This window comes from Hemicordylus capensis, chromosome 5, assembly GCF_027244095.1.
Source record: "Hemicordylus capensis ecotype Gifberg chromosome 5, rHemCap1.1.pri, whole genome shotgun sequence".
In the NCBI taxonomy this organism is placed as follows: domain Eukaryota; kingdom Metazoa; phylum Chordata; class Lepidosauria; order Squamata; family Cordylidae; genus Hemicordylus; species Hemicordylus capensis.
Genome location: NC_069661.1, coordinates 1531804 through 1555543, shown reverse-complemented (window position 1 = coordinate 1555543; position 23740 = coordinate 1531804). Strand labels below are relative to the sequence as shown.

Genomic DNA, 23740 nt, shown 5'->3' with positions numbered 1-23740 from the left:
AGTTGCTCTTGGGGCACAGCTGGCCTATGCAAGTCAGACCCACACCTCTCTGCTGCGTGTGGAGGGGAGGGCGCTGCAGGGGCGGGCAGGTGTCACGGACAGGCAGACCCCAGTGGCATCCCCAGCTCTTTCACAACAATCCATTGACCCCCTTCTCTAAAACCTGCTTGCCCACAGAACATCACTGAAAGCCACCTCCTCGTACCAGAACACCCGGCACCTAAACCCTGAAGCAGGCTGGTTCTCATCCACTCACCCGGCCCAGTCCTCTACTCACCATTGTTGTGCAGTGGGGGCTGTAGCAGTAATAGTAATCTAGCACAGCATCATTGTTAATAATAGGGATGATGGTGATGATGGTATAAACCGAAAAACTAGCAATAAACAATCAGGTGCTTTGATGAGCCGTATTCAATTGCCTCCTAATGCAGAATAGGGTTCGGTCTTTGCTTCACATGAAGAGGAACATGATATTCCTCTGCTTTCTAGCCACTTCCCACAGCTCCCATCTGAGCTCTTTTCCTCATGCTGCTCTCCCCAGGACCGGTGCATCTTTGCTATAGGTACATGTGGGTGGGTGGGCGTGGGCGTGGGTGTGTGTGCATTGTGCCTGTCTCGGGGGTGCAGATCCCCTGATGTCTCAGTACTTCAAGTGTTCCCCCTTATTGAACTCCTCTCTGCCAAACCTAATAACCCGTCTCAATCTTCAAGCCCCAACACATATTTTTCTTCCCCCAAAACTGTTTTTCCTCCCGTCAAAAAAACGCCTCCAACTCTAAGTGGGGACTTGTCCTGGAGCTTTCCCTGCACCATCGGCCTGTAGATACAAGGTGCAAAGGCAGCCTCCCTGGCCCCTGGGGCCCCTGGTCGGGGTACTACACCCGTGGGCTGAACCCAGGCGTCATCCTGGCATGCTCTCGTTGGCTCCTGTTCCATCTGCATCAGATCTACTGTAACTTCTGGATTTTGACTTGAGCCAATCAGCCTCTCTTCAGCTAATTGCTCCCTTTACCCAGCAGGCCCAAGGCAGATTCCTGCATTTCTCCCTATTCAGGGCTCCCTTCTACTCGGGGCCGCTGCCTCAGGACATTCTGCCCCCCACCCACCCCGCAAAGGTCATGCCACAGGCAGCACCCCTGAGAGGGCTGCCCCATACCACACAGGGCTTCCTGGAGAACAGCTCTGCGGTGGGCCAGGCTTGCTCCCTAGCTTCCCTTCAACCTCGCCTCTGCATCTGAGCAGTTGGGTGTGTTTGTCTATCTTCCTAGACTGCCCTCAGTTAGAAGACCCCAGGCAGTTGGTTGGGTTAGTTGGGTTGCTGGGCAAGTCAGGCCGCCGGGCTCCTTTCCTGGCACTAAAGCAGGGTAGAAGGAGGAGATGTGCGGAGCAGGGATGGCAGTGGCGGGGCGGCTGGTCCCAGCCCTCCATTTCCCGCCCCACCCAGGTCTTCAGGCTGGCCATTTCTCAGGCAGAGATGCACAGTTGATTGTGCAGCTCTATCTGAAGCATGACCAGCCTGCAGGCAGCATTATTGGCTCCGGGGTGGGTGGGAAGAGAGAGCAGCAACCTGAGCTGCTTCCTTTGGTGCCTCCCCCCCCCCACCCCGCCCAGCTTGTTAGTACCAGCTGCTACTGACTGGGATGGATAAGACCGCTGAGAAGGTCCAGCCCTCAGCACTGCCTTATTTCGGGCCATGTGAGCTGTGCGGCAGATAGATAATTAACTGGGCAAGTAGAAATATTTATCTAAATCTCAGTGTAATACATGATGCCGCCCCCGCCCGCCACAGACAGCCACGTGCTCCTTCCACCTTTGCTGCTGCTGCTGCTGTGATTGCAAGCTGCAAGCAGGGCAGATGACTGGGCATCCAGTGGGTGTAGTTCCACGGGCTCCATAGCCAGTAACCTATCCATCTATTGATCTATCTGTCTATTTACTTTTATTTTTGACATTTATATCCCACTCTTCCTCCAAGGAGCCCAGACTGGTGTGCATGGTTATGTTTATCCTCACAACAACCCTGTGAGGTAGGTTAGGCTGAGAGATGCAGGAGAGCAGGCATGCCCTCCCCTCTTGCCTGTGGGCTTCCCAGAGGCATCTGGTGTGTGTGGGGGGGTCACTGTGGGAAACAGGATGCGGGACTCGGTGGGCCTCCTTGGGCCTGATCCGGCAGCAGGGCTGTTCTTAGAGAAGCCACACAGTGAGTGTCCTGGCTGAATGGGGATTTGAACTCCCGGCGTCTTCCCTGTGGGCCTTGTCCTGCAACGCTGACCACAGGAGCAGGCTGGCTCCCTCAGCTAGCCCTGCCTGCGAAGGCAAGCCAGAGCAGCTGCAGGCGAGCCATCCACCAGGCGGTGGGAAGGGAGCACTGCTTGATGCCGGGCTGGGGGGGGGGGGCCTGGAGTGGGCAGTGGGCGGCCATCGCCCCCGCACACAGCGCAGGAGAACCTGCTGGCCGCCTCCTCCTCCTCCTCCTCCTCCTGCTCAAGCCCAGGCTTCTTTGTGGGAGGGGTTGGGGGGCTCTCTGGCCCCCCTCTGCTGCCGGGCTCCGGAATGCAAGGGCCTCGCCGGCTGCAGCTGGGTGCTCTCTGACCTCTCTGGCCTTCCTCCCCCCCCGCCCCCCGCCCCCCCCCCCGCAGGCAGTGAGGTGTCCCAGGAGAGCCTGCTCCTGCACGGCCCCTTCGCCAGGAAGCCCAAACGGATCCGCACGGCCTTCTCGCCCTCGCAGCTCCTGAGACTGGAACGGGCCTTCGAGAAGAACCACTATGTGGTGGGAGCTGAACGCAAACAGCTGGCCAGCAGCCTCAGCCTCTCGGAGACACAGGTCAGTGCCCCCCCCCCTCGCCAGCCCCACGGGCACCTTCCCCCCCCCCACCGCCCCCTCTGTGTGTGTGTCTGTAACAGGGAGGGCCAAACTGAGGCTCGGGGGTGGGGGGTGGGACTACAACTCCCATCACCTCCAGCCACAACAATGGGCTGTGGCTGCGGATGATGGGAGCTGTAGTCTCACATCCCCTCCAGAGCCTCAGGTTGGCCAACCCTGCTCTGGATGTATTATGAATAGGACAGTCTGTCTTCCTAGTTGATGTAGAAACTGGAGAATGTTTTTATTTCTATCTATCTATCTATCTATCTATCTATCTATCTATCTATCTATCATATTTTTATTCCGCCTGATATGTACATCTCTAGGCGGTTTGAGTGTTTGTTTGAGAGTATTTATATCCCAATTCCAACCTAAGTTATTCAAGCAGCTGACGTATATAAAAATAAAATATAAACTGAAACAGAAAATTAAAATATTACGACTGCAAATCAGAAATGCAGCTGCACTGAAATCGACACCAGGCAAGGCAATAAGCCGTGGCGCTCAGGCTGAAAAGGCTCCCGGAACCATCAAGAAGGGCTGGCCATTCTGCGGCCGATGGCGCTGCTGCGGCCAGGGCTGGCCCTCAGTGACCACCACGGGGTTCCCCTTCCGGCCTGAAGTGGGCTGTCTGCTCTTGTGGGGTGGAGGGAGGCCTCTCAGCAAGCACAGGCTGAACTTCAGCTTTCAGTCCTGAGCAAGAGACGGGTGTGTGAAGCCTCTGGCCCGAGGCCTCTTGTTGTCCAGTCTCATCAACACTGCAGGGAGGGGGGGAGGGGGCTTCGGTCTTAGGCTCCGGCCAAGCCTGGCTCTCTCTCTCTCTCTGATGTGGTGCTGCTGCCTGCCTGGGCCCAGAGGCGCCTGTCAAAGTGGCAGCTTTCTTACATTTAGCCGTCCCTGGTCTGCCCAGCACGTCAGCCCCCTCTGGCTTCTTTTTAGATGGTGAGCCATTTTGCGACAGGGACCACCTTCTCATTCCTTTTGGCATCTAAGCGGTTTTGAGAACCTTTTGTTGTGGTTGGAAAGCAGCATTTCAATAATTCTTAACAACAGCAACAACAGCAAGCCCTCCCTCCCTCCCTCCCTCCCTGAAACCCAAAGTCAGCTGGAGTGCAAGATTGTTCTCCTTAACAACTGCAGTAGGAAATGACCTCAGCGGTCATGTAGTCCACCCTCTGCCCTTGGCATTCTTGGCGAGAATGTTATATTGTTTTCCTTGAAGAGGCTTTTGCATCACTTTCCTCTCATCAGACCCAAAGATCCAAGGGCCCCACCTTTGCACCCCACTCTGTCCCCACGTGCCTTTGGGGGCTTGGCCAGCTGAGGCCAGGTCTGCAATGGGTCGGAAGAGGTTCCAGTCGCCTGGCTGGTGGTGGATTTGCTTGCAGCTGGCAGAGCCATCCTTGACTCCCATGTCAATGTGCAAAGGGCTCTTCCTTGTGATGGTCTCACACCTCAGCAGGTGAAGGCAGAGCATCCCTGCAACCGCCCCCCCCCAAATGCATGGACAGCATTTTCTCATGTGACCCCTTCCCAGAGTTGTTAGCCAGTGAAACCTTGAGTTGCTTGCCCTGGTCACTTGATGGTTTCATCTTTGCCCCGCAGAGTCCCCAGGACGACCTGGGGGCTGGAGCAGATCGTTTTCTGTCTATCTTGGTTCTCTATCTGCAAAATGCAAACAAGGGTCTCCAGACTCAGGAGACTCAAGACACATGAGAAACAGGCCATTATAAACCTTCACTACATCAGAGCAGCCCTGCTGGGTCAGGCCCAAGAAAGCCCATCTAGTGCAGCCTCCCACTGTTTCCCACAGTGGCCCACCAGATGCCTCTGGGAAGCCCACAGGCAAGAGGGGGTGGGCATGCCCTCTCTCCTCCTGCTGTTACTCCCCTGCAAACCTTGCCATTAAGGTGATCTGGGGCGTGCAGTATTTCACACTGGGAACAGCGCAATTGTGCGAAAAGCAGGCCCAGGGTGCGGTTGTGGGATTTCTGCCCCCCCACCCACCCAAAGCGAAGTAGGAATACTCTTGCCAGCAGCTGTGGTATTCCATCACTGGGGATGAGAGGAGGCAGCCAGGATGGCCTCCGGTGTGGGGTGTGCTGTAGTTCAGCCAGGGCCTGGTTTCCCCTCTTGTCAGGCTGGGAAAAAGTGGCTGCAGCCTTCTGATCTGCTCCTCCTTTTGCTGGGCTCTTTTTGTGCCGAGAGGCTCACAGGCACGTTCTTTAAAAACTGGAATGAAACCAATTAAGAATATAGTTTGCTTTCCTTTCAGTTGCATGTGGAGCAGACTTGACAGCTGGCTGTGGGGATTATTAAGAAACAGGCTGAAAACAAAACAGCAAATATCCTCAAGCCACTTTGCAAATCTTTGATAAAACCACACTAGAGCCAAAGAGAGGATCATGTCTCAGCACACTGTGCAGCAGCCACGCCTCACCATCTCCGTCACCTTGCTGGAGAAGAGACAGGAAACATTGCCGGAAAAGATCTTGGGGCGACACGGGGGCGGGGGGGCGGGGGCATTTTTCTTACCACAAACAGTGTCTGCTGCAGTTGGAGCGCCTTCGCTTGGAGTGACTTCCTGGCACAGGCATCTCTGTCAATGGCTGGTAGACCCAGCAAGGAGGAATAGAGCCTCCAGGCTTAGAGGCAGTATCACTCTGTACACTGGATGGCAAGGAACAAAGGTTGGCTGTTGTGGTCCCATCTTACGTGGGAGTCTCAACGGGGCGTTTGGTGGCTGGCTGCTTTTCCTCCTAGCCAGGCTGAGCCTGCATTTGAGTGTGTGTGTGTGTGTGTGTGTGTGTGTGTGTGTGTGTGTGTGTCTGTCTAGTTTGCTTGCCAGCATCTGTGAGCATTTTGTCTGATCCAGTGTGGCAATCCCTGCAGTGTGCATGCACGCTTGCCAGGCTTGTACATGAGAGAGGTTGTGGGTCTAAAGGTAAAGGTAAAGTGTGCCATCAAGTTGGTGTCGACTCCTGGTGCCCACAGAGCCCTGTGGTTTTCTTTGGTAGAATACAGGAGGGGTAAACCATTGCCTCCTCTCGTGCAGTATGAGATGATGATGCCTTTCTGCTGGTGGCTTATTCAGGAAAGAGGGAGCCAGGAACCACTCAGGGATGCTTTAGGGTGAGGAGATGGGATTTGCCCTTGGTGGGCAGGGTCCCATTCTGACCTCTTTATGGATTTTTGAGGAAGGATGGGGTCTCCATAGGTCAATGAGCCCATGGTTTAGAAAATGCTTCCCACAGCCAGATCATGTAGATCCTTAGGCATCAAGCGGTGCCCTCCATGTCTTTGGAAGGGGCTTTGTGTTGAGATCCTAAAGTAGCCAAGGACCCTGTCCATGTTGGCTGCTGCTAGTCACTGAAGGTGGAGTTTCCTGGTTCTTGAATAGTCCAATGTATGAAGTTCTTACAGAAAGATTTCAATTGCATAAATTAGTGAAATGACCTGAAGGGAATGATTGGTAGAAATGCAGGAGAGCAAGCAAGAAAAAATCCCAGTGCCACAGTCTGGTAGTACCTTTGAGCTACAGTATATTTCCTCCTAGTGCCCCCTCCCCCCCGCTCAATAAACAGTCATATCCCCCCCCCCAATTTCATTGACAGTTTTGTGCTAGTTTCATGCTGCCTCTTTTAAGGGTGTAATCGGCATCTCAAGTTGGGGTTCCTAGTAAATGCTGGCCAGGGGGGAGAATATTACTACATCCCCTCCTTCCCTTAAGCTGGATGTCCTCAAAAGCTTATCCAGAGTTTTATGTTAGCTTTCTGTTGGTTTGTGCCATAAACCCCAAGTTTTGTGTTTTTAAGGGTGAAACTGACATCTCAGGTTGGGGTTCCTAGTAAATGCTTTAAAAAAGAGAATATTCTCAGATCCCCTCCAAACCACTTGGGGATCCCCTGAAAACCTCAACCAGAATTTTGTGCTAGTTTTTGTCATTTCCCCCCACAAACCAGCAGTCTTGTGCTGCCTCTTTTAAGGCTGCAATGGAAATCTCAAATTGGGATAACACCCCCCCTCCATTTAAAGTCATCAGATCACCCAAAAACCTCATCCAAAGTTTTGTGCCATTTTGTGCTGCAAACCCTGAATTCCAGTTTTGTGTCCTCAAAGCATTGTCCAGAGTTGGGGGCAGTTTTGTCCTGCCAGAAGCCCCAGGTTTTGTGTTGCCTCTTGCATGGGTGTACTGGCAGACATCTCTGGCGGGCACACCTGATCCACTTAAGGCGGGAGCCTCATCACCAAACTCATGGCTTCTGTTTGCAGGGTAGGGCTCAAGTTGTGCCATCACAAAATATTCAGCATGCTGAGGCACTGCTGAGACACATCATCTTCCTCCTCCTCCTCCTCCTCCTCCTCCTCACTGTTGCACTCAATGAAACTGAGGGCAAGGAGAAGAACCCAGGCCTTCCTAAGGCCTGTGAATTAAGCAAGACAACATTGCTGCCTAGAAGAGGAGGGATTCCTCCTCGCGGAGGTGCAAACTTGGAAGAAGAATGAAATGGTCTGCAACAGAAGAGTGCTAGGTCAACACTTTCACCTAGGGTAGAGACAACAAAGCAAATGCCCACTAAAAACAAATGCTTCCCAACCTGGTCGATGACATTATTAAAGCCTCATGTTGATTCCACTGTGGGCAGGTGTGATCAGAGGTGCACCTAGGTAATTTTGGAGCCTGGACCTAAAGGCCTTTGGAGCCCCCCCCCCACTGCAAGTTAAGCATCATCCCCCTACACACACACACACACACATATGCAGTATTTTTAACACATGGCTTCTTGAGGGCACACACAGCAACCAAACTCAAAAGAATGTAAGAATTAAAACAAGTATATTTATGCAAAGATGCCTTGGCAGAAACAGTTCAACATGCAACTCATCAGATTCCCATCCCACACCTTTCTTTCCATACCCCGCCCCCCCATCTCTAAAGCACTCGGCACAGGTCAGAATTGCACTCGGCTGCCTGGAGCAGTGTGGGCCAGCTGGTGGCGTGACATGGCAACCACACACCCCAGGACAGATTTGGGTGTCCGTCCCCCCCCCCGTGCTGTGAAGGCCCTGGACTTCAGCCCCGAAGTCCAGGGGTAAGAGCACCTCTGGACCATGTGGTGGTCCTGTGTATGGCCCGCAGTGCTCGGAGTGAGATTGATTTCAAGCGCCCCAAAGGCAGAGTATTTCAGCACAAGAAGACCCTGGCAATGCGTCTGGATGACTCTGCCAGGTGGAGAGCAGGGCACTGAAGCAGATCAAAAGAGAGAGACCAAAGCAAACTATTCCTCCATGTGCTCCTAAGAAGCCAAGGCCATTCTGTATGTGGACAGTCCTCCGGAGACCAAGATGATTCCGGACACTGACATGAGTTAATTTCCAAGAGGAGATTTCAGAGTTAATTTCCCCAGCTCAAGTAAAAGCATGGTAGCAGACTGTGATAACAGACACCGGACGGGGCAAGCAGGGCGACCCAAAAGGCATGCAGAAGACTTACAAGGGGGGGATTCCATGTTCCGCTGAAAAATATATTGTCTTCCTGTGTGAACTTGCTAGCTTCCTGAAGATTCAGTTTGACCACACATTGCGGTCGTGTAATTTGGGGGGTTGTTAACTGAGAACCCCACATTTAGCAGTTTTTAGATGTTTAGATGCTTTAGATGTTTAGTTTGTTAACTGGGAACCCCAGTTTTAGTTATATTTTTAAAAGAGGTGGCCCCAGACTCAAGGTTTGCAGCACAAAACTAACACAATACTCTGGATGAGGCTTTGGGGAAATATGACAATGATGTAACCATTTTAAATTTGGGGAGTGTTAAGTAGGAACCCCAACTTGAGTTGTCCATTGCACCCTTAAAAGAGGAAGCACAGAACTTGGGATTTGTGACACAAAACTCTGGTTGAGGTTTTGAGGGGATCCCCCTGTGGTTTGGAGGAGATCTGACCAGATTCATTCATTTTCTTGAGCACTTACTAGGAGCCCCCAACCTGAGATGCCCTTTGAACAAGACAGCACAAAACTCAGTGTATGCTGCAGAAAACTAGCACAAAACTCTGGATGAGGTTTTCGGGGAGAAGACAAGTGTTCATTTGCGGGGGTGGTGGTGGTGGTGGAGGAAAGAGCTTTATCTTTGGTAAAGTGTGCCGTCAAGTTGGTAGACCAACCAAAATAATACAGACTGATGAGCATGGTGATAAGATAACCATTGTAATTGTAAAATGGCTCTTTTTGGAACAGAGGCCTTTCCCAGCAGGCCAGTGGGCCAATGTCTGGCTTGGAGGTTAATTTGATTGATGTGGTACTTGCAGGTGTCCCTTTCTGTCACAATGCACAATGCTTCTGCTCTGAGTTATTTCATTAATCCTGAGAATTTTGTGCTAAACTTTAAGAGAAAGAAGACATGTTAAAGATTGCTTAAGGGTCACTCTGTGGTCCTGAACCCACCTCTTGTTGTCTTTGGGGATTCATAAAACAGGATGAGCTCACCAGAAGTTGGATCCCCAGCCTTGTGACTACGCACTGGCTCCAGTGCTGGATTTAGGCACAAGTTAAGGAAGCTACAGCTTAGGGCCTCACATTAAAGAGGCACCTCTGGATCCCCAAAACTGACTATATTTCAAATTTTACATAATTGGTTGAAAAATATCCTATGTGGCCCTATCCCACAGGTGACGGGATGTGAATGTCTTTCTGTAAGTCTGGGTCGACGTGACAAACTTGGGCTTCTCCTGGTTTATTGACCTCCTCGTTGTCCATCTGCTGCCCTTTCCGAGCTCCTTGATTTGCTGTCAGGCCTGGTGATTACAACCCCTTGATTTATGGTTCTGGGGGATTTCAATCTTCCGGCTCCTGATGGGGGTTTGATGGTTCGGGGGTTCATGAGCTCTATGGCTACCATGGGGTTGTCTCAGATCATTTCGGGCCTGACTCATGTAGGTGGACATACCTTGGACTTGGTTTATCTTTCGGGGCAATGGCAGACAGATCTGGTCATTCTGGAAAATCTTGTCATCTCTCCCCTGCCATGGTCCGATCACTTTCTGATTAATATGCAGATTGCAGTGGCCCCCTATCTCTACCGGGACAGCACTACAACACGGATGGTCCGTCCCAGGCGCCTCATGGATCCTGTCGGATTCCAGGAGGCTCTTGGGGACATTCCCTGCAATCTGGTAGGCGTTTTTCCATCGCAGCTCGTGGAATCTTGGAACATCAAGGCCACAAGGAAGTTAGATGAAATTGCTCCTAAGCGTCCTCTTATGGTTCATGGATCCCGGCTCTCTTGGTTCTCTGAAGAGCTTAGGGAGATGAAACAGACCAAAAGACGCTTGGAACGCCGTTGGAGGAAAACTGGTGCCGAAGATGACCAAATGCGACTACTTGCCCATATTTGGGAATATTCTAGGACGATAAGAGTGGCAAAATCTCACTATTTATCCACTCTTATCGCATCAGCTGACTCTCGTCCAGCGGCCTTATTTCGGACTACCTACTCCCTTCTTAGGAGAGAGGAGTCGGTAGATGTTCAGTCTGGCTGCTGTGATCAATTTGCTCAATTCATTGCTGATAAAGTCACCCATCTTTGGCTAGAGTTGCACTCTACTTCTTTAGGGTCTGATTAGATAGAGGAGATTCCACCCTGTGATGTTATATGGGACACCTTTGAGTTGGTCAAGAATATGGACACGATTCTCTCAGGTATGGGTGCAGCAATATGTTGCTTGGACCCTTGTCTCTCCTGGCTGGTTAGAACAGCTGGTGGGAATGTTAATTCTTGGCTACGGGAGTTGGTTAACTCTTTGCTACATGAGGGTTTCGTACCAGCAGCCCTTAAAGAGGCAATAGTTTGCCCTCACTTGAAGAAACCCTCCCTAGACCCTGAGATCCTTGACAACTATAGGCTGATCTCCAAGCTCCCTTTTGTAGCGAAGGTGTTAGAGAGGGTTGTATGTGCCCAGCTTGAGAGGGTCTTGGAGGAAACTGATTATCTTAATTCTTATCAGTCGGGTTTCAGGCCTCGGCATAGCACAGAGACAGCATTGCTCACTCTGGTAGATGACCTTCTTCGGGACCTTGATGAGGGTAGATCTCTTGGTCCTTTTAGATCTCTCAGCGGCTTTTGACACTATCGCTCATGCTATCCTCCTTGATGCCTGCGTGGGTTGGGTATCGGGGGCACTGCCTTACAGTGGTTCCGTTCTTACCTTAGCGGGCGTGTCCAGTCGGTATGCATTGAGGACAGATGCTCTGACCCATGGCCACTCCTTTATGGAACTCCCTAGGGTTCAGTTCTTGCCCCTGTCCTCTTTAACATCTATATGGAGCCGCTGGGTCAGGTCATTTCCCAGTTTGGGGTGAGATTTCATCAATATGCTGATGATACTCAGCTGTATATTGCCATCCCAGACCATTCTGGAGATGCTGTTTCAGTGCTTACTCGATGCCTGGAAGCTGTTTGGATGAATCAAAATAAGCTCAGACTGAATCACTCTTACTCAGCCCTCGTACCGGCCAACAGCTGGATGGGAACCTTGTTTTAGATGGGGTGGCGCTGCCCCCGAAGGAGCTTGTACGTGATTTGGGGGTCCTTTTGGACTTGCACCTCCTGCTTGAACAGCAGGTGGAGGCTGCAGCCATAAGTGCCTTTGCCCAGCCAGCTCCATCTGATTCATCAATTACGCCGTTACCTTGATCGGCAAGCATTAATGACAGTGACCCATGCCCTTGTTATCTCCTGCCTAGATTATTGTAATGCCCTCTATCTAGAGCTACCTTTTAGGACGATTGGAAAGCTACAATGGGTCCAGAATGCAGCGGCTCGTTTAATTATAGGTGCCAGAAAATATGTCAGGGTAACTCCTCTCCTGCAGTCATTGCACTGGTTGCCTATTCGCTACCGAGTTCAATTTAAGGACCTGGTTTTGACCTTCAAAGCCTTGAGGGGTTTGGCACCTGTCTACCTACAGACCCGCCTCTCCCATCCAGTTACATCCTGTCCGGTCAGATCTGCTCAGACAGCCCTTTTGTCGGTCCCCGATTTCTGAGAGGTTTGGGGTGCTAGGACTCGTGAAAGGGCCTTCTCGGTTGCTGCCCCTCTTCTCTGGAATCCCCTTCCCCTGCAGATTCGTTTAGCTCCTTCCTTGTTGATTTTTAAATCTCTATTGAAGACTTTTCTTTTTTGCAAGGCTTTTACCCTGTAGTTTACCTATTTTTCTTCTTTTTTTCTGTTAGTTACTTTCGTTTTATTTAGAATGTAAAGAATGTATGTCTTGTAGATAGAATGTAGAATGCTGTCTTGTTTTGCATGTTTTTGTACACTGCCCAGAGTCTTCGGAGTGGGCGGTATATCAAATGTTCCAAATAAATAAATAAATAAATAAATAGGAAAAGAGACTGTAAAAGAAACATGATCGTTCTGATTATTTATATTGAGTTTATAAATCAGTGCAGAAATAACTGAGTTATGTCAACAGTTTAGGAGACCAGGGCCCAATTTAGATGAGCACCCATCACCATCCTGGTTACAGGCAGGATGAGTGAGGTGAGCCTCTTAAAAGTTGCTAAGAACAAAGCTTTTGCCACCCTTAGGAAAAAGCTACTTAGTAGTTGTACAAAAATGGGAAATTCTCACCCAAATCTGTATTCTGACCTTTAATTCCATAAGTGTAGCTTTACAAAAACACATTTATCAATATTGGCCCCTTTTTACAGGATATTTAAACGAAAAGACACTTGTCTCATACAAAAGGACAAGGAATCTAAAGGGATATCTGGTCGGCCTGTGCAAGGTTGGATCAGTAAAATCAGACATTGTCTGATATTACTAGAATTGGAGCGGTTTGGGAAGAGTCTGAACCCAAACTTAAATACCCCAGTTCAGGTTGGACTTTCCCCACCCTTAAATAAATAAATAAATAAATAAATAAATAAATGTGGAGCTCCAAATGGCATCAAGACCCGCCCACACACAGGGTCAGACTGGGGGCACTGAGAGGGCGGTGGAATATATGTGGGGAGGGCGCCGGGTTTTGAGCAGAATAATGAGTACTTAAGGGTGGGCGTATTCACTGCTGCCGAGCGTGGCAGGGTGCAGGGGTGCTACGCAGGTGGGGGCGCACCAGGAATATGCCCTGTTGGCCAGTCCCAGCTGGACCACTTGTGAGTGAAGTTTCAGGGGAAACCCCTCATCTTCTGCCCTCTCTGCCCACCTGAATGCCTGCCCCGTGCATATTTAATTTTCAAAAAGGTTTTCCTGCAAGGTTTTTAGCCCATTTAAAACTTACTAACAGCAGCCACCAGCGGCTTGTCCGGGTTTTTCATGCAATTCTCTGTTATATCCCTTCACCTTGGATGCTCTATCATTACATCAGTTACTTTTCTTCTGAGTTAAAATAGTGCGTATCCATGATTATTATTTCCCCCTTGCTTGTCCCAAGTCTGACCTGTTCCCAATCCTGACCCCAACTCAGAATCTCACCCTGACTTTCAGAGGGGTCCAAAGTTGCCGACCCAACATTTGCAGTAAAGGTCAGGTCAGACCCAACTCTGACTTTTAAGTCTGTGCACAGGCCTGATATCTGGTACATAGTGACACATATCTGAAACCTAGGAACCCATTATCACCAGGATCAGCAATTCCACATGGACACTTATCTGGGAATTATATATACTACCAGCAGACATGCAAGACAAAATTTATTTTACAGTCCTATAGATAACTCTCTCTCTCTCTCTCTCTCTCTCTATATATATATATATATTCTAAGGCACGTAACCACATGTAATACGTCTCATGTGCTTTATGCAATAGCATGCCCTTGCAAACTATTATATGTAGGAAAAACCTCTAGAAACCTTAAGAAATGTATGTATACATTTTATTGTTAAATTCCTATACCACCTTTCATTAAAACAATCTCAAGGTGGTTCACACAAAATGTTTTTTAAAACCTACAAAAATTACACACTTAAAATATTAGCTAGAATATAAAAATACAGCTTTGATTAAAAGATTTTAAAAAACAAGCACAATATATCCATAAAAGATAGAAAACAGCTGCAATAGAAACAATCATATAAAAGCCTGGGTTAAAAGCCAAGATTTCACACGCTTTCTAAAAACTGTGATGGAGACTGAGGAGCGCATACCCACCAGGAGAACATTCCAGAGTCTGAGAACACAAATTCAAGACAAGTGCAGAGGGGAACCATTGGTAAAACACTTCCTAGAACATAATCACAAGTACACAGATTTCATCTTTTGGGCGATAGACCAAGTGAAGAATCAGAGTGATAAGTTGTTGCTGAGAAAAGAGATGCAATGCGCTTTGAAACTGCAGCCTTCACACCTAAAGGGTTAAATGAAAGTTTAGCCACTGCCTCTCTGTTAAGACAATGAGATGCTCATTGCTACTGACAGCCTTTCCTTAGATGAACTATTCAGTTAGACTATTCTAAAGCAGCACATCAGCAATAGGTGCTTGCCCTAAAGAAGAGTTTTCTTATTTTAGGGAGCTGCCTTTTGAGGGAAAGGTATAAATATTCCTGGTGGTTGTATCCCTAAAGAGACAAGAAAGCCAAGGATTCCGTGATTAATGTTATTTACTTAAGGTATGTCTTGTGTCTTCTTTTCCCGTTTATTCCTTCCGTTCGGTTCCAAAGAGGGATGTAGTGCTAGTTAACACACTTACTCAGAAGCCTCAGTTTCATGACTCACATCAGATGGTTTGTTGTATTATTGGTTCATATTAACTTTTGATATTTTTCCAACATGATAGGGTTTTATATTCAAGAAATGTTTTCTCTTTGATGGAGGTGATTATTATGGCACAACAGTATGAGTTTCACAGATATAAACACTGATTATTTGGTTAACACTTGGATACATAACAAATTGTGCTATGATTGTTAATATTTCAATTCACATTTCAATAACATAATGATGTTTATATTTTGAAAGTTTTAAACCATGTACATTGTGTGTGTGTGTGTGTGTGTGTGTGTGTATGCATGTGTGTTTGTGTGTGTGTGTGTGTGTGTATCTATGGATGGAATATTTTATACATTGTTTTTATAGTTGCCTCCAAGAAGAGCATCTGATACGCGAAAGGTGCTGGGCAATCTTGAATAAATCACCTAATGAAAATTCAGTGGCACCTTTGGAAATCCCCCCCTCCCCTTCTTCGTCTTGATTTGCTGGTGCTGAGTCACTTTTCTCCCCACCCCCACCCCCAGCCCTCCTTTCCTCTTTCCTGGCCATTAACTTGTCCAAAGGCCATGAGCCTCAGCATGTCTGAATCTGGCCCGGACTGCCTGCTTGCCTCTGGTGAGGGACAGCTGCCAGAATGGAAACCAGGGTACCCGTGTGACACAACTGATTAAGCCAGGCATGTGGATGGGTAGATTGTTAGGAAGACGTGGGGGGGGGGCGCTCCTCACTCACATTGGAACATAGGAAGCTGCCAAATACTGAGTCAGACCCTTGGTCCATCTTGCTCAGTATTGTCTACACAGACTGGCAGCGCCTTCTCCAAGGTTGCAGGCAGGAGTCTCTCTCAGCCCTATCTTGGAGATGCTGCCAGGGAGGGAACTTGAAACCTTCTGCTCTTCCCAGAGTGGCTCCATCCCGAGGGGAATCAGTTCTGCTCACACATCAAGTCTCCCATTCATATGCAACCAGGGCAGACCCTGCTTAGCTAAGGGGACAAGTCATGCTTGCTGCCACCAGACCAGCTCTCCTCTCAACTTGTTTGCAGGGATGGTCTAGCCTGCCCTGCTTACCCTCCCCCCCTTGAATCTGCTCTGTGGAACACAGGAAGCTCAGCCAGGAGTCGGCTCAGGTGCCCAGTGGCTGGCAGAGATGTCTGCCACCTGCCCCCCCCCCACATCCAGGCCCCCTGCCCCCGACTTTGTGCAGATGGACTTGCATGAGGCTGATCAGCCAGCTGATTTGACTTGAGGAATCCAGCAATTGTCCAATTACAAAATGACACTGTCTATAATTTGGAGGAAGAAATGGAAAACTTGAGGGTGGGAAGTTCAGGATCAGTGTGGCCATGGGGAACTGTTGTTCAAAGCTGTGCAACACTTTGCAGCAGCCAACACCAGACCAGAAATGCTCCGGAAAAGGTGGCTGTAGAGCTCAAAGAGCTGATCTCCCCGGAAGTGTCCTGAAGGGAGCATCTCCTCCCTTCTGCATCTCCTCTGTGTGGAATCCTGGGATCCAATGACATGGATGGGGCAGGGGCTTGGGACTGACCAAAAGGAAGGAAGTGCTCCTTCTCACAAGGCATGCTGCTGCTCACACAGCACACAGCGATGACGCAGCCAGCAGGGAGAGGAGAGCTCTGTGGGCGGCTGTCGAGTGGGTCGAATGCAGCCTCCCCGCTCTGGGTCTCAGTTGCTGCAGGAGTAGCTTCAGGGAGGGGCTCTTGCCCTCCTGCAGGGATCCTCCCTGGAGATCTCTGGTTAGGGGTGGCCAGCAGGGTGGGAAGCAGGACGGATGCTGGGCTAGAGGGAGCCACCTGGGCCTGATCTGGGGGCCGGCCTCTTCCTTGGTTTTTCTTTCTACCTGGAAGTCAGTTCTGTTGGCACCAATGGCTCCCTCTTTTAGTACGCGTCCTGAGAGCTGGGGAGTTGGGGTTCAGACATTTGAAGGGCCTCGTCTGAACATGTGAAGGTCCTAGTCTGATCAGATGCCTTTTAGAGAAAAAGCCCCCATGACTGCACCCATAGAGGATGACTGCCTCAGTAGGCAGCAAGAGGAAAGCTGAAAGAGAAGCTGTCAGCTAGAGGGGACAGCCAAGGGGACCCAGCGGAAGGAAATGGCAAGAGCCCACCCTGTGGAAGCAAAAGAGAAGCAAGGAAATGTCACTTCTTTATTGCTACAAAGCAGTTTGCACTGAAAACGGACATCATAAGAACAACAGGAAAATGACAACCAGCCAGATAACTTAAAGCAAGCATGTCAGGAAAAACCTTGAAAAACTTTCAGTGAAAAGCCAGCCTAAAGAAGTGAGACTGAAGGGTGAGTGACATTTGTGCATGTGCGGGCCTGTTGGATCTGTTCTAGCAGGGAGTTCCACAGAAGCAGCACCACTCCTCCAAAGGGTCCCTGCAAATCAGATCTGCATCCAGAATGGACTAGAGAGCAGCGAAGCCTTGGAACTCCAGGCAGCTGTGCCTGGCTGGAGGGAGCTTCTGGCTGGAGAGAGCTGTAATTCATTGGAATTTATATAATATAATGGAAGGGGGCAGGGCATTCTCGGTTATTGCCCCCAGGCTTTGAAATGTTCTCCCAGTGGGCATCCACGCCTCCGTCTGCATCAGTTTTTAGAAAGCAAGTGAAATCCTGGCTTTTTACCCAGGTTTTGATTTAAAAATCAAATTTAAAAATTCAAATTTAAAAGGCCTGAGTGGACAAACCCCACTCCCTACTAGATTTAATAAGCCATGAAGGGCAAGGGTCAAACATCCATGTGGTCAGCCCAGCACGACTGAACACCTTGTCCACATTGTTGGGAAGCAATAATTGAAACTCCTCCAGCAAAACTTGGCCAGGCTTTACTCTGGACACCTCTCCCTGTGATCCCGCATCAGCCCTAGTGTTCAACTCGCGGTGAATGCGAGGGCCTTTACCCTCCAAGTGCAGGGCTAATGTACCACAGCGTCCTCTGGGCGGTTCTCATACATCCTGCCTGGAGCCAGATTGCAAAAGGCCCCACACCACCTGGAAAAGCGCTGCTGGACAACACGGAGAGGAGGCAGGGGGGGACGGAAATAAGCATTCCTTCTGCTCCATCCCTGCCAGAGAGGAGGCTGATAATGAGCTCTAACCTGTGTTCGCTCAGACTCACCGTGAATTTTCCTCCATGTAGGTTCCAGCCGTCTCCCAGCTTGTGTCCTCAGGTGTGTACCAAGGCGCTGCACGGGCTCTGCTTTGTGGGAGAAGAGGGCACTTGGGAGTGATCCTACCCACCGCCCCAGCCACCTCTCCATTCCAGAGAGCAACTAGCGCTCTGACAGGAACGCCTGCCTGGCAAGCCAGCTGCAAAACCCCCCAGAGCCCTCAGGAATCCACTGGAGACCATCACGCTCAGCGGGGGCGGGGGGGGGGAGATCATTTTTATAGCCCCCCAATGTTTCTTCTAATTTTTTTCATCTGTGTGCAGCATGAGTTTTGTTGTGGGCAGCAGTATCCGTCCCCGAAAATGGAGACGGCAGTGTGTGCGCACCATGTGCGTTCAGAATGAGGCCTTCCTGATTCAACCTGAGTGGGACCTAAAATTATCTGAGCAGACATTTAAACACTTGTGTGTGTGCGTGCACTTGCGCATGCCTTAGGGGGAACCCTGTCTCCCACCCGTGGAGAGTGCTGTCGCGGCTGAGAATCTAAACCGCAGAAGGGAGTGATTTGACCAGGACAAGGGCACAGATGACAGACGCCCCCCACTTCCAAGTCTCCTTTCTCCTGTCAAAACAACCAGACCCAGAGGGTGTCACAAACACCAGCTCATGTGTGGGGCCAACAACATGTCGGGACAGCCCCGTGGTTGCCATGGCAGCCATGAAGTCCTGAGCCACCCCAGACAAGCCAGCCTCAGCATGGATGTTGGAATCACCCCGAACAATCATTCTGGCCGTCCTTAACCCCAAATCCGAGGCCACCTCCAGCCTAGGCTGATGCAGCACTCCATTCCCAGGGGGACACCGCTGGGGAATCTCTCCCCGCTCTAATCTCTGGCCTCCATAATACAAGCCTGGGCGGTCAGCCCCTTCCTCCACAGTGAAGAGATTTTATTCCGGACTGACCTGGCATTAAACAGCAGCACCAGCAGGCCAAGGACACCATTCCTTCCCCACCTGTAACCGCTCTAATGGAAGCTCCCCCAGCTCTCAGGCACCTAATTAAACAGTCACAACGACTCCCAGCCAGCAGAGTGGCGTCTTTGCCCTGGTGGTTCCCAGAGGGGATCCCAAAGAGCAACCCCCTTTGAGGTGGCTCCTTGGGTGGCGACTCTGCTGCGGGTGAGCTGACTGCCCAGGGCAAGGTGCTCTTTTATGCTGCCAGCCCAGGGCAAGGTGCAGGACCCAGCAGGGGTGGCTGGAGGTTGCAGAGGGGAGGGGGCAGAGAGAGAGAAACGGGGGTGGGGGGTGGGGGGGTCAGCTGCTGGTACTTGCCACAAGCTCTACTCTCCGCCCTCCAAGGCAGGATGACACTTTGGGGCAGATGGCACCCTCCCGCCTCACTCTTCTTCCCTTTGCTGGAGCTGGTGTGCAAATGACACCACTAATTTAAATCCAAATCTAATTTGTATGTGTATATGCCAGTAGTTTAATAGTTGTATTGTGTTAAGAACCTCAGAGCAGCCCGGCTGGATTAGGCCCCACAAGGAGGCCCATCTAGTCACACAGTGGCCCACCAGATGCCTCTGGGGAGCCCACAGGCAAGGGGGGTGGGGTATGACCTCTCCTGCTCTTTTTAAATGTCCTGTAATCTGCCTGGAGATTGTGCTGATGAAAGGCAGGGGGGAAACCTAACAAGAAGTGAATGAATAAATTTCAAGGCAGTTTGCAAAGTCCATCGCATGGTTGTTGTGCAGCCGAACACCAGCCCAAGCGTGCAGCTGGGCCAGGACTTGGAAAGGCGCCCCGGTCTTTCTGCCACGGAGCTCCCTTTGTCCTTACCGGACGCCCCGTGGCATGAGGAGGGCAGGCCCGCATTCCCAGTTGCTGTGCAGCACTGCACACTTGCACAACAACTTCTCAGGGGCTAGATTTTGCCCCAGTGGGAGAGAAACAGCAGTGGAGGCTGCATGTCCTGTCGGCCAGATCTGCCACGTATGAGTCACAGCATTATGCGCGTCTTAACTATCGGGGCAGGTGGGAGTGTGCTTAGGAGAACCCCTGCACATCAGCAGCAGACACACACGGAAGTTGGCGCTCCGGAAGGCCACACAGACATGACTGCCACCAGCAGCGGCTCATCCGAACCGGCCAGGAGGGGGCGCCAAAGGAGGTGCCGCTGCTGCCTCTGCTTCCCGGCATTGGGTGGCTCCTCTCTGTCTCCCCCCCACCTCACCTAGACGAGCTGCGCTGCCTGCAGGCGAGTAGCCACACTCCTTGGGTGTGATGAACGGCCAGGCTGCAGGCAGCACAGCTCCAGGCCCTGCAGGGCGGGAGAGGGGAGCCACCTGAGCGGCCTCCTTGGGCCCCCTCCCCCCCTCCCCCAGAGGCTCCTTAGGGCAAGCTGCTACTGGATGCCACCATCCAGTTTTTATGTATCTTACGGATTTTGTGTGTTTGCAGCCGTCTTAGACTTGGCCATTTTGAGAGCTGATTGGCCTGGAAAACAGACTAGAAATGCAGACAGAGGCCACCTGGCAATCGCTTTCTACGCCACGCCCCTTTTTGTTTCATCACACCTGTAACCTTCACATACATGCACACTTGTTTTGCAGAGAGGCATGCACGCTTTAAGCCAGACCCCCCCTTTCTCCCCCACCCCATGCAATGGACCCAGCCCCACCCACCCCCACACCAGACTTTGGAGGACACCTCGTCCTTTCTTTGCTCTCCCAGGAGCTTCTTTCCCCTTGTTCCAGGAGTGAGTGAGTGAGTGAGCATGTCTGGGGGTGGTGGTGTGCTTTTTGAGACACCTCTCTCCAAAGGTTGCTTCAGCAGGAGCTTTGCATCTGGAAGGGAGAGCAACATCTGGCAGAGCCACACCTGAGGAAAGGCTTGGGTGGCTTCCAAGGAAGAGGGGGAGCGGGGAAACACCCCCCCCCTCCTGCCTTTCACTTTGGCTTCTCTCCTGGGGCTCAAGCCTGGGGGCAGCGAGGCTGAGAGGAATCGCGGGAGTAAAGGCAGGGGCCTCTGCCTCCCACCCCCCCCCACCCCCGCCAGCTCAGGAAGAAGGAACTGGCAAGGCTGCCGCGTCTGTCTGTGTGTGCTCAGTCAGTGTAGTTGAGGCGGAGGGAGGGAGGGAGGATCAGGGCCAGCACCTTCCACAGGCAGCCCCAGGCAGGGCTTGAGTGCAGCAGGAGCGCAGCGCAGCAGGACTGAGCCCCGGAAGCTGCTGCTGTGGCCCCCAGCCCGTGGCATGCAGATGGCCTTGCCTGAGCCACCTGGGGGCACCTGCTGGCCAGCTGGCTGTGGCCTGCCGTGGTGGCCCTTCAGGGCTGGGGGAGTCAAGCTGGGCCAGCAGGTGCATCATCGCCCTGGCAGCAGGGGCCGGGGGCCCTTCCAGCTCCAGGGGCCGAGGGAGGTGGCAGGGAAGGCGGGGGAAGCGGGCCAAAGGCTCCGAGCAGGGCACCACTGTGGGCCAGGTGGGCCTCCTGGCCGGGAGCTGCCTGCTGGGCTGCGGGAGGCCCCTGGCAGCGGTGGAGGCTGGGAGTTGTGAGCCTGACCTCCCAGCCATGAGGACTAGAGGCCTGCTTTACAGAAGGGCAGCCGCAGTCCCAAGGGGCGGAGTCTTCTGTTTCTGCCAGGACTGAGGATGGCATGGCCCTTCGCCGCCCTCTTCTTGGCACGCTGCATGCCTGCTGCAGGGAGGGTGGGCAGGTTCAGGGCAGGCTTGTGGGCACAGGAGGGAGAGGACTTGCCCAGCCTGGAAGTGGGGCGGGAGGGAGGCCCTTCCTTGTCTGCTGCTGCTGCTGCTGGGGGAGGAAACGCCTCCCTCTCTTAGGAAGGGCAGCGGGGGGGGGGGCGCGGAATGCCCGTCTCCTTCTGGGCCTCCGTTAGCAGCCACCACTTGGCCGGGAGGGGGAGGGCGCCTGGCCAGGCTGGGGCCTGCCAGCGGGGGGCGGGGGAGAGCAGAGCAGAGCCCAGCCGTCTCAGAAGGCAGGCCCTTCCTCGCCTTTCCAGTGCCTTGCTACCTATGCAGGGGGAAATGCGGGATTCTAGCAAGGGATGTGCTAGCCTGGCCGTTCATCGCTGAGGTCGGCCCCTTGGCACTGCCCGGGCTGCTTCTGAGCATGGCAGGCATTGCGGGGGGGGGGAGGGGGGGGCTTCCACTGTTTCATCCCATGCCCCGCCTCCAGGGGCAGCTGGGCCCTCCCATGAGGGGCTTCGGAGGCAAGCCCCCTCGTGTGGCAGGGGGGTGGGGGCACCTTGGCGGGGGGGGGTCTCCCCTCCACCCCACAGGGTTGGTTAGACAGCTTGGCACTTGGGTACCTGAAGTGGGGGGCCAGCCCTCCAGGCCCTGGTGAGGCAAGGTGGGGGCTGCCAGGCAATGCGCCACGTGGCTGCGGTGGCTCCCTCCCTCCCTCCCTCCCTCACCACCATCAGCAGTGGCAGCAACAGAGGCTGGAGGCCACTTTCCGTCACCAAGACTGCAATGCCCTTGCCCCCGGGGATACTGCATGACAGGTAGAACTGTATATGGGGGCTGGCCTGCCCCTCCATGGGCCCACTAGGGAGCCCCACAGGGCCCCACTGATCTGAGGCCACTTCCTTGTGTGAACCTACCCCAGAATCGAGCCCCTCATCAGAGGCCATTCTGCAGGGGGCCTCTCTGGCTACCCCCAGAGGTGGTCGGGGCCATGCCTGCTTGGGTGGTGGCACCCTTGGCATACCCTCCTCCTCCTCCTCCTCGGCTTGCATGGCTTCTCCTTTGCTGAACATTAGGCGCCTTCCCATTGAGCACTCTTGTTATTTTGTGGGCAGAGGAGAATTTCCATACGGAAAGGCTTAACTGCTTCTGTCTCTGGCCTGTTATGTGCTCAGACCTGCTTCTGTCCTTGTTCGTCTTCTCGTCTGCTGATTTGCTGGCTATAGAGTGTTTCCAAGATCTGTAACCATCAGACAAGTGGTGGAGCAGCCTCCGGTGAGGTCTGCTCTCGAACCTTGCTTGCTTGGAGAACCGCAGATGCTGAACCCCCAGATCACTGGATCAGGGACTGCATATGTTTAGCTATAAGCTGCTTAAGGAATCCCGCCCACCCCCAAGAACATGTCAGAAATGCTCCAAATGTTCCAGCAGAACCAAACAAAAAGACGGTAAGGTGACTGGCACCAGGTCTGGGGTGTCTGCAGAATCCCCGAAGGCAGCCAGATGGGCTTGTGCGGCACTCTGGGGTGCAGAGAGGAGAGCTTTCCCAAGAGAAGAAAAGCACGGGCCATCTGCCTGTGGCAAGCGTGAAGCAAAGGCCTTGACCTGGTATTTATTGGAGGTAGGAGTTGGTTGGTGTGTCTAATGCCAGGGATGAGCAGGTGGGATCGCTCTCGGTTAGGCAAGAGCCCCACCACGAAAGAGCCCCACACAGCAGGGCGTCTTACTTGGGAATCGAGAGAAGGTGTCACCCAGTGCTGGGAAGCTCATGGGACGACTTGTGCAGGAGCATTTCCCATTGGATGGTGGCCAGGAGTTCGTGGGGATGGCCAAGTTGGCTAGGCAGAGGGAAATCGGTCCCGAACAAGGACTGCACCTCTTGACCCACCTGGCCTGTAGCGCGTGCTTCCCAGGTGGCTCCAAGGTCCTGAGTGCAGCACCACCTCTTTCTGGCTCATGGGATTTTCTCAGCCACATTCATGGCCGCCTTAAGGACCGCAGAAGGCGTGCCCTGCTGGCTCTGCGCAGTCCAAAGTGGGCCCATTTAGACCAGCATCTCACTCCCCCTAGATAGGCTGCAAGCAGGAGGTGAAGGTCGGAGCCCTCCCTCCCTGTCACCTCCCCCCCCATAAATGGTGCTCAGAGGCTGCCTCCAAGGCAGTGCCAGAAGAGCAACCCCTCCCCCACCCACCCCGCTTCTGTGCTTGCTGCTGTGCCACGTCCCATTGGGCTCCCCCAGGAATGCCCTTTTTGCACTTTGTTGCCAGTATTTTTTCTCTGGAGGCCCCAGAGCATGATCTATGCTCAGGTCACACACTACGGTCAC

General features: G+C 52.3%; 1 protein-coding gene across 1 annotated transcript in view; it reads left to right on the top strand.

Moving 5' to 3' along the window:
* The window catches only part of EMX1 (empty spiracles homeobox 1), a 43627-nt gene that overhangs the window by 11888 nt on the left and 7999 nt on the right, over window positions 1–23740 (top strand). Inside the window, exon 2 of the mRNA XM_053257932.1 lies at window positions 2640–2824. Coding sequence (XP_053113907.1) covers window positions 2640–2824 — 185 coding nt within the window. The remainder of the gene's footprint in view (window positions 1–2639; window positions 2825–23740) is intronic.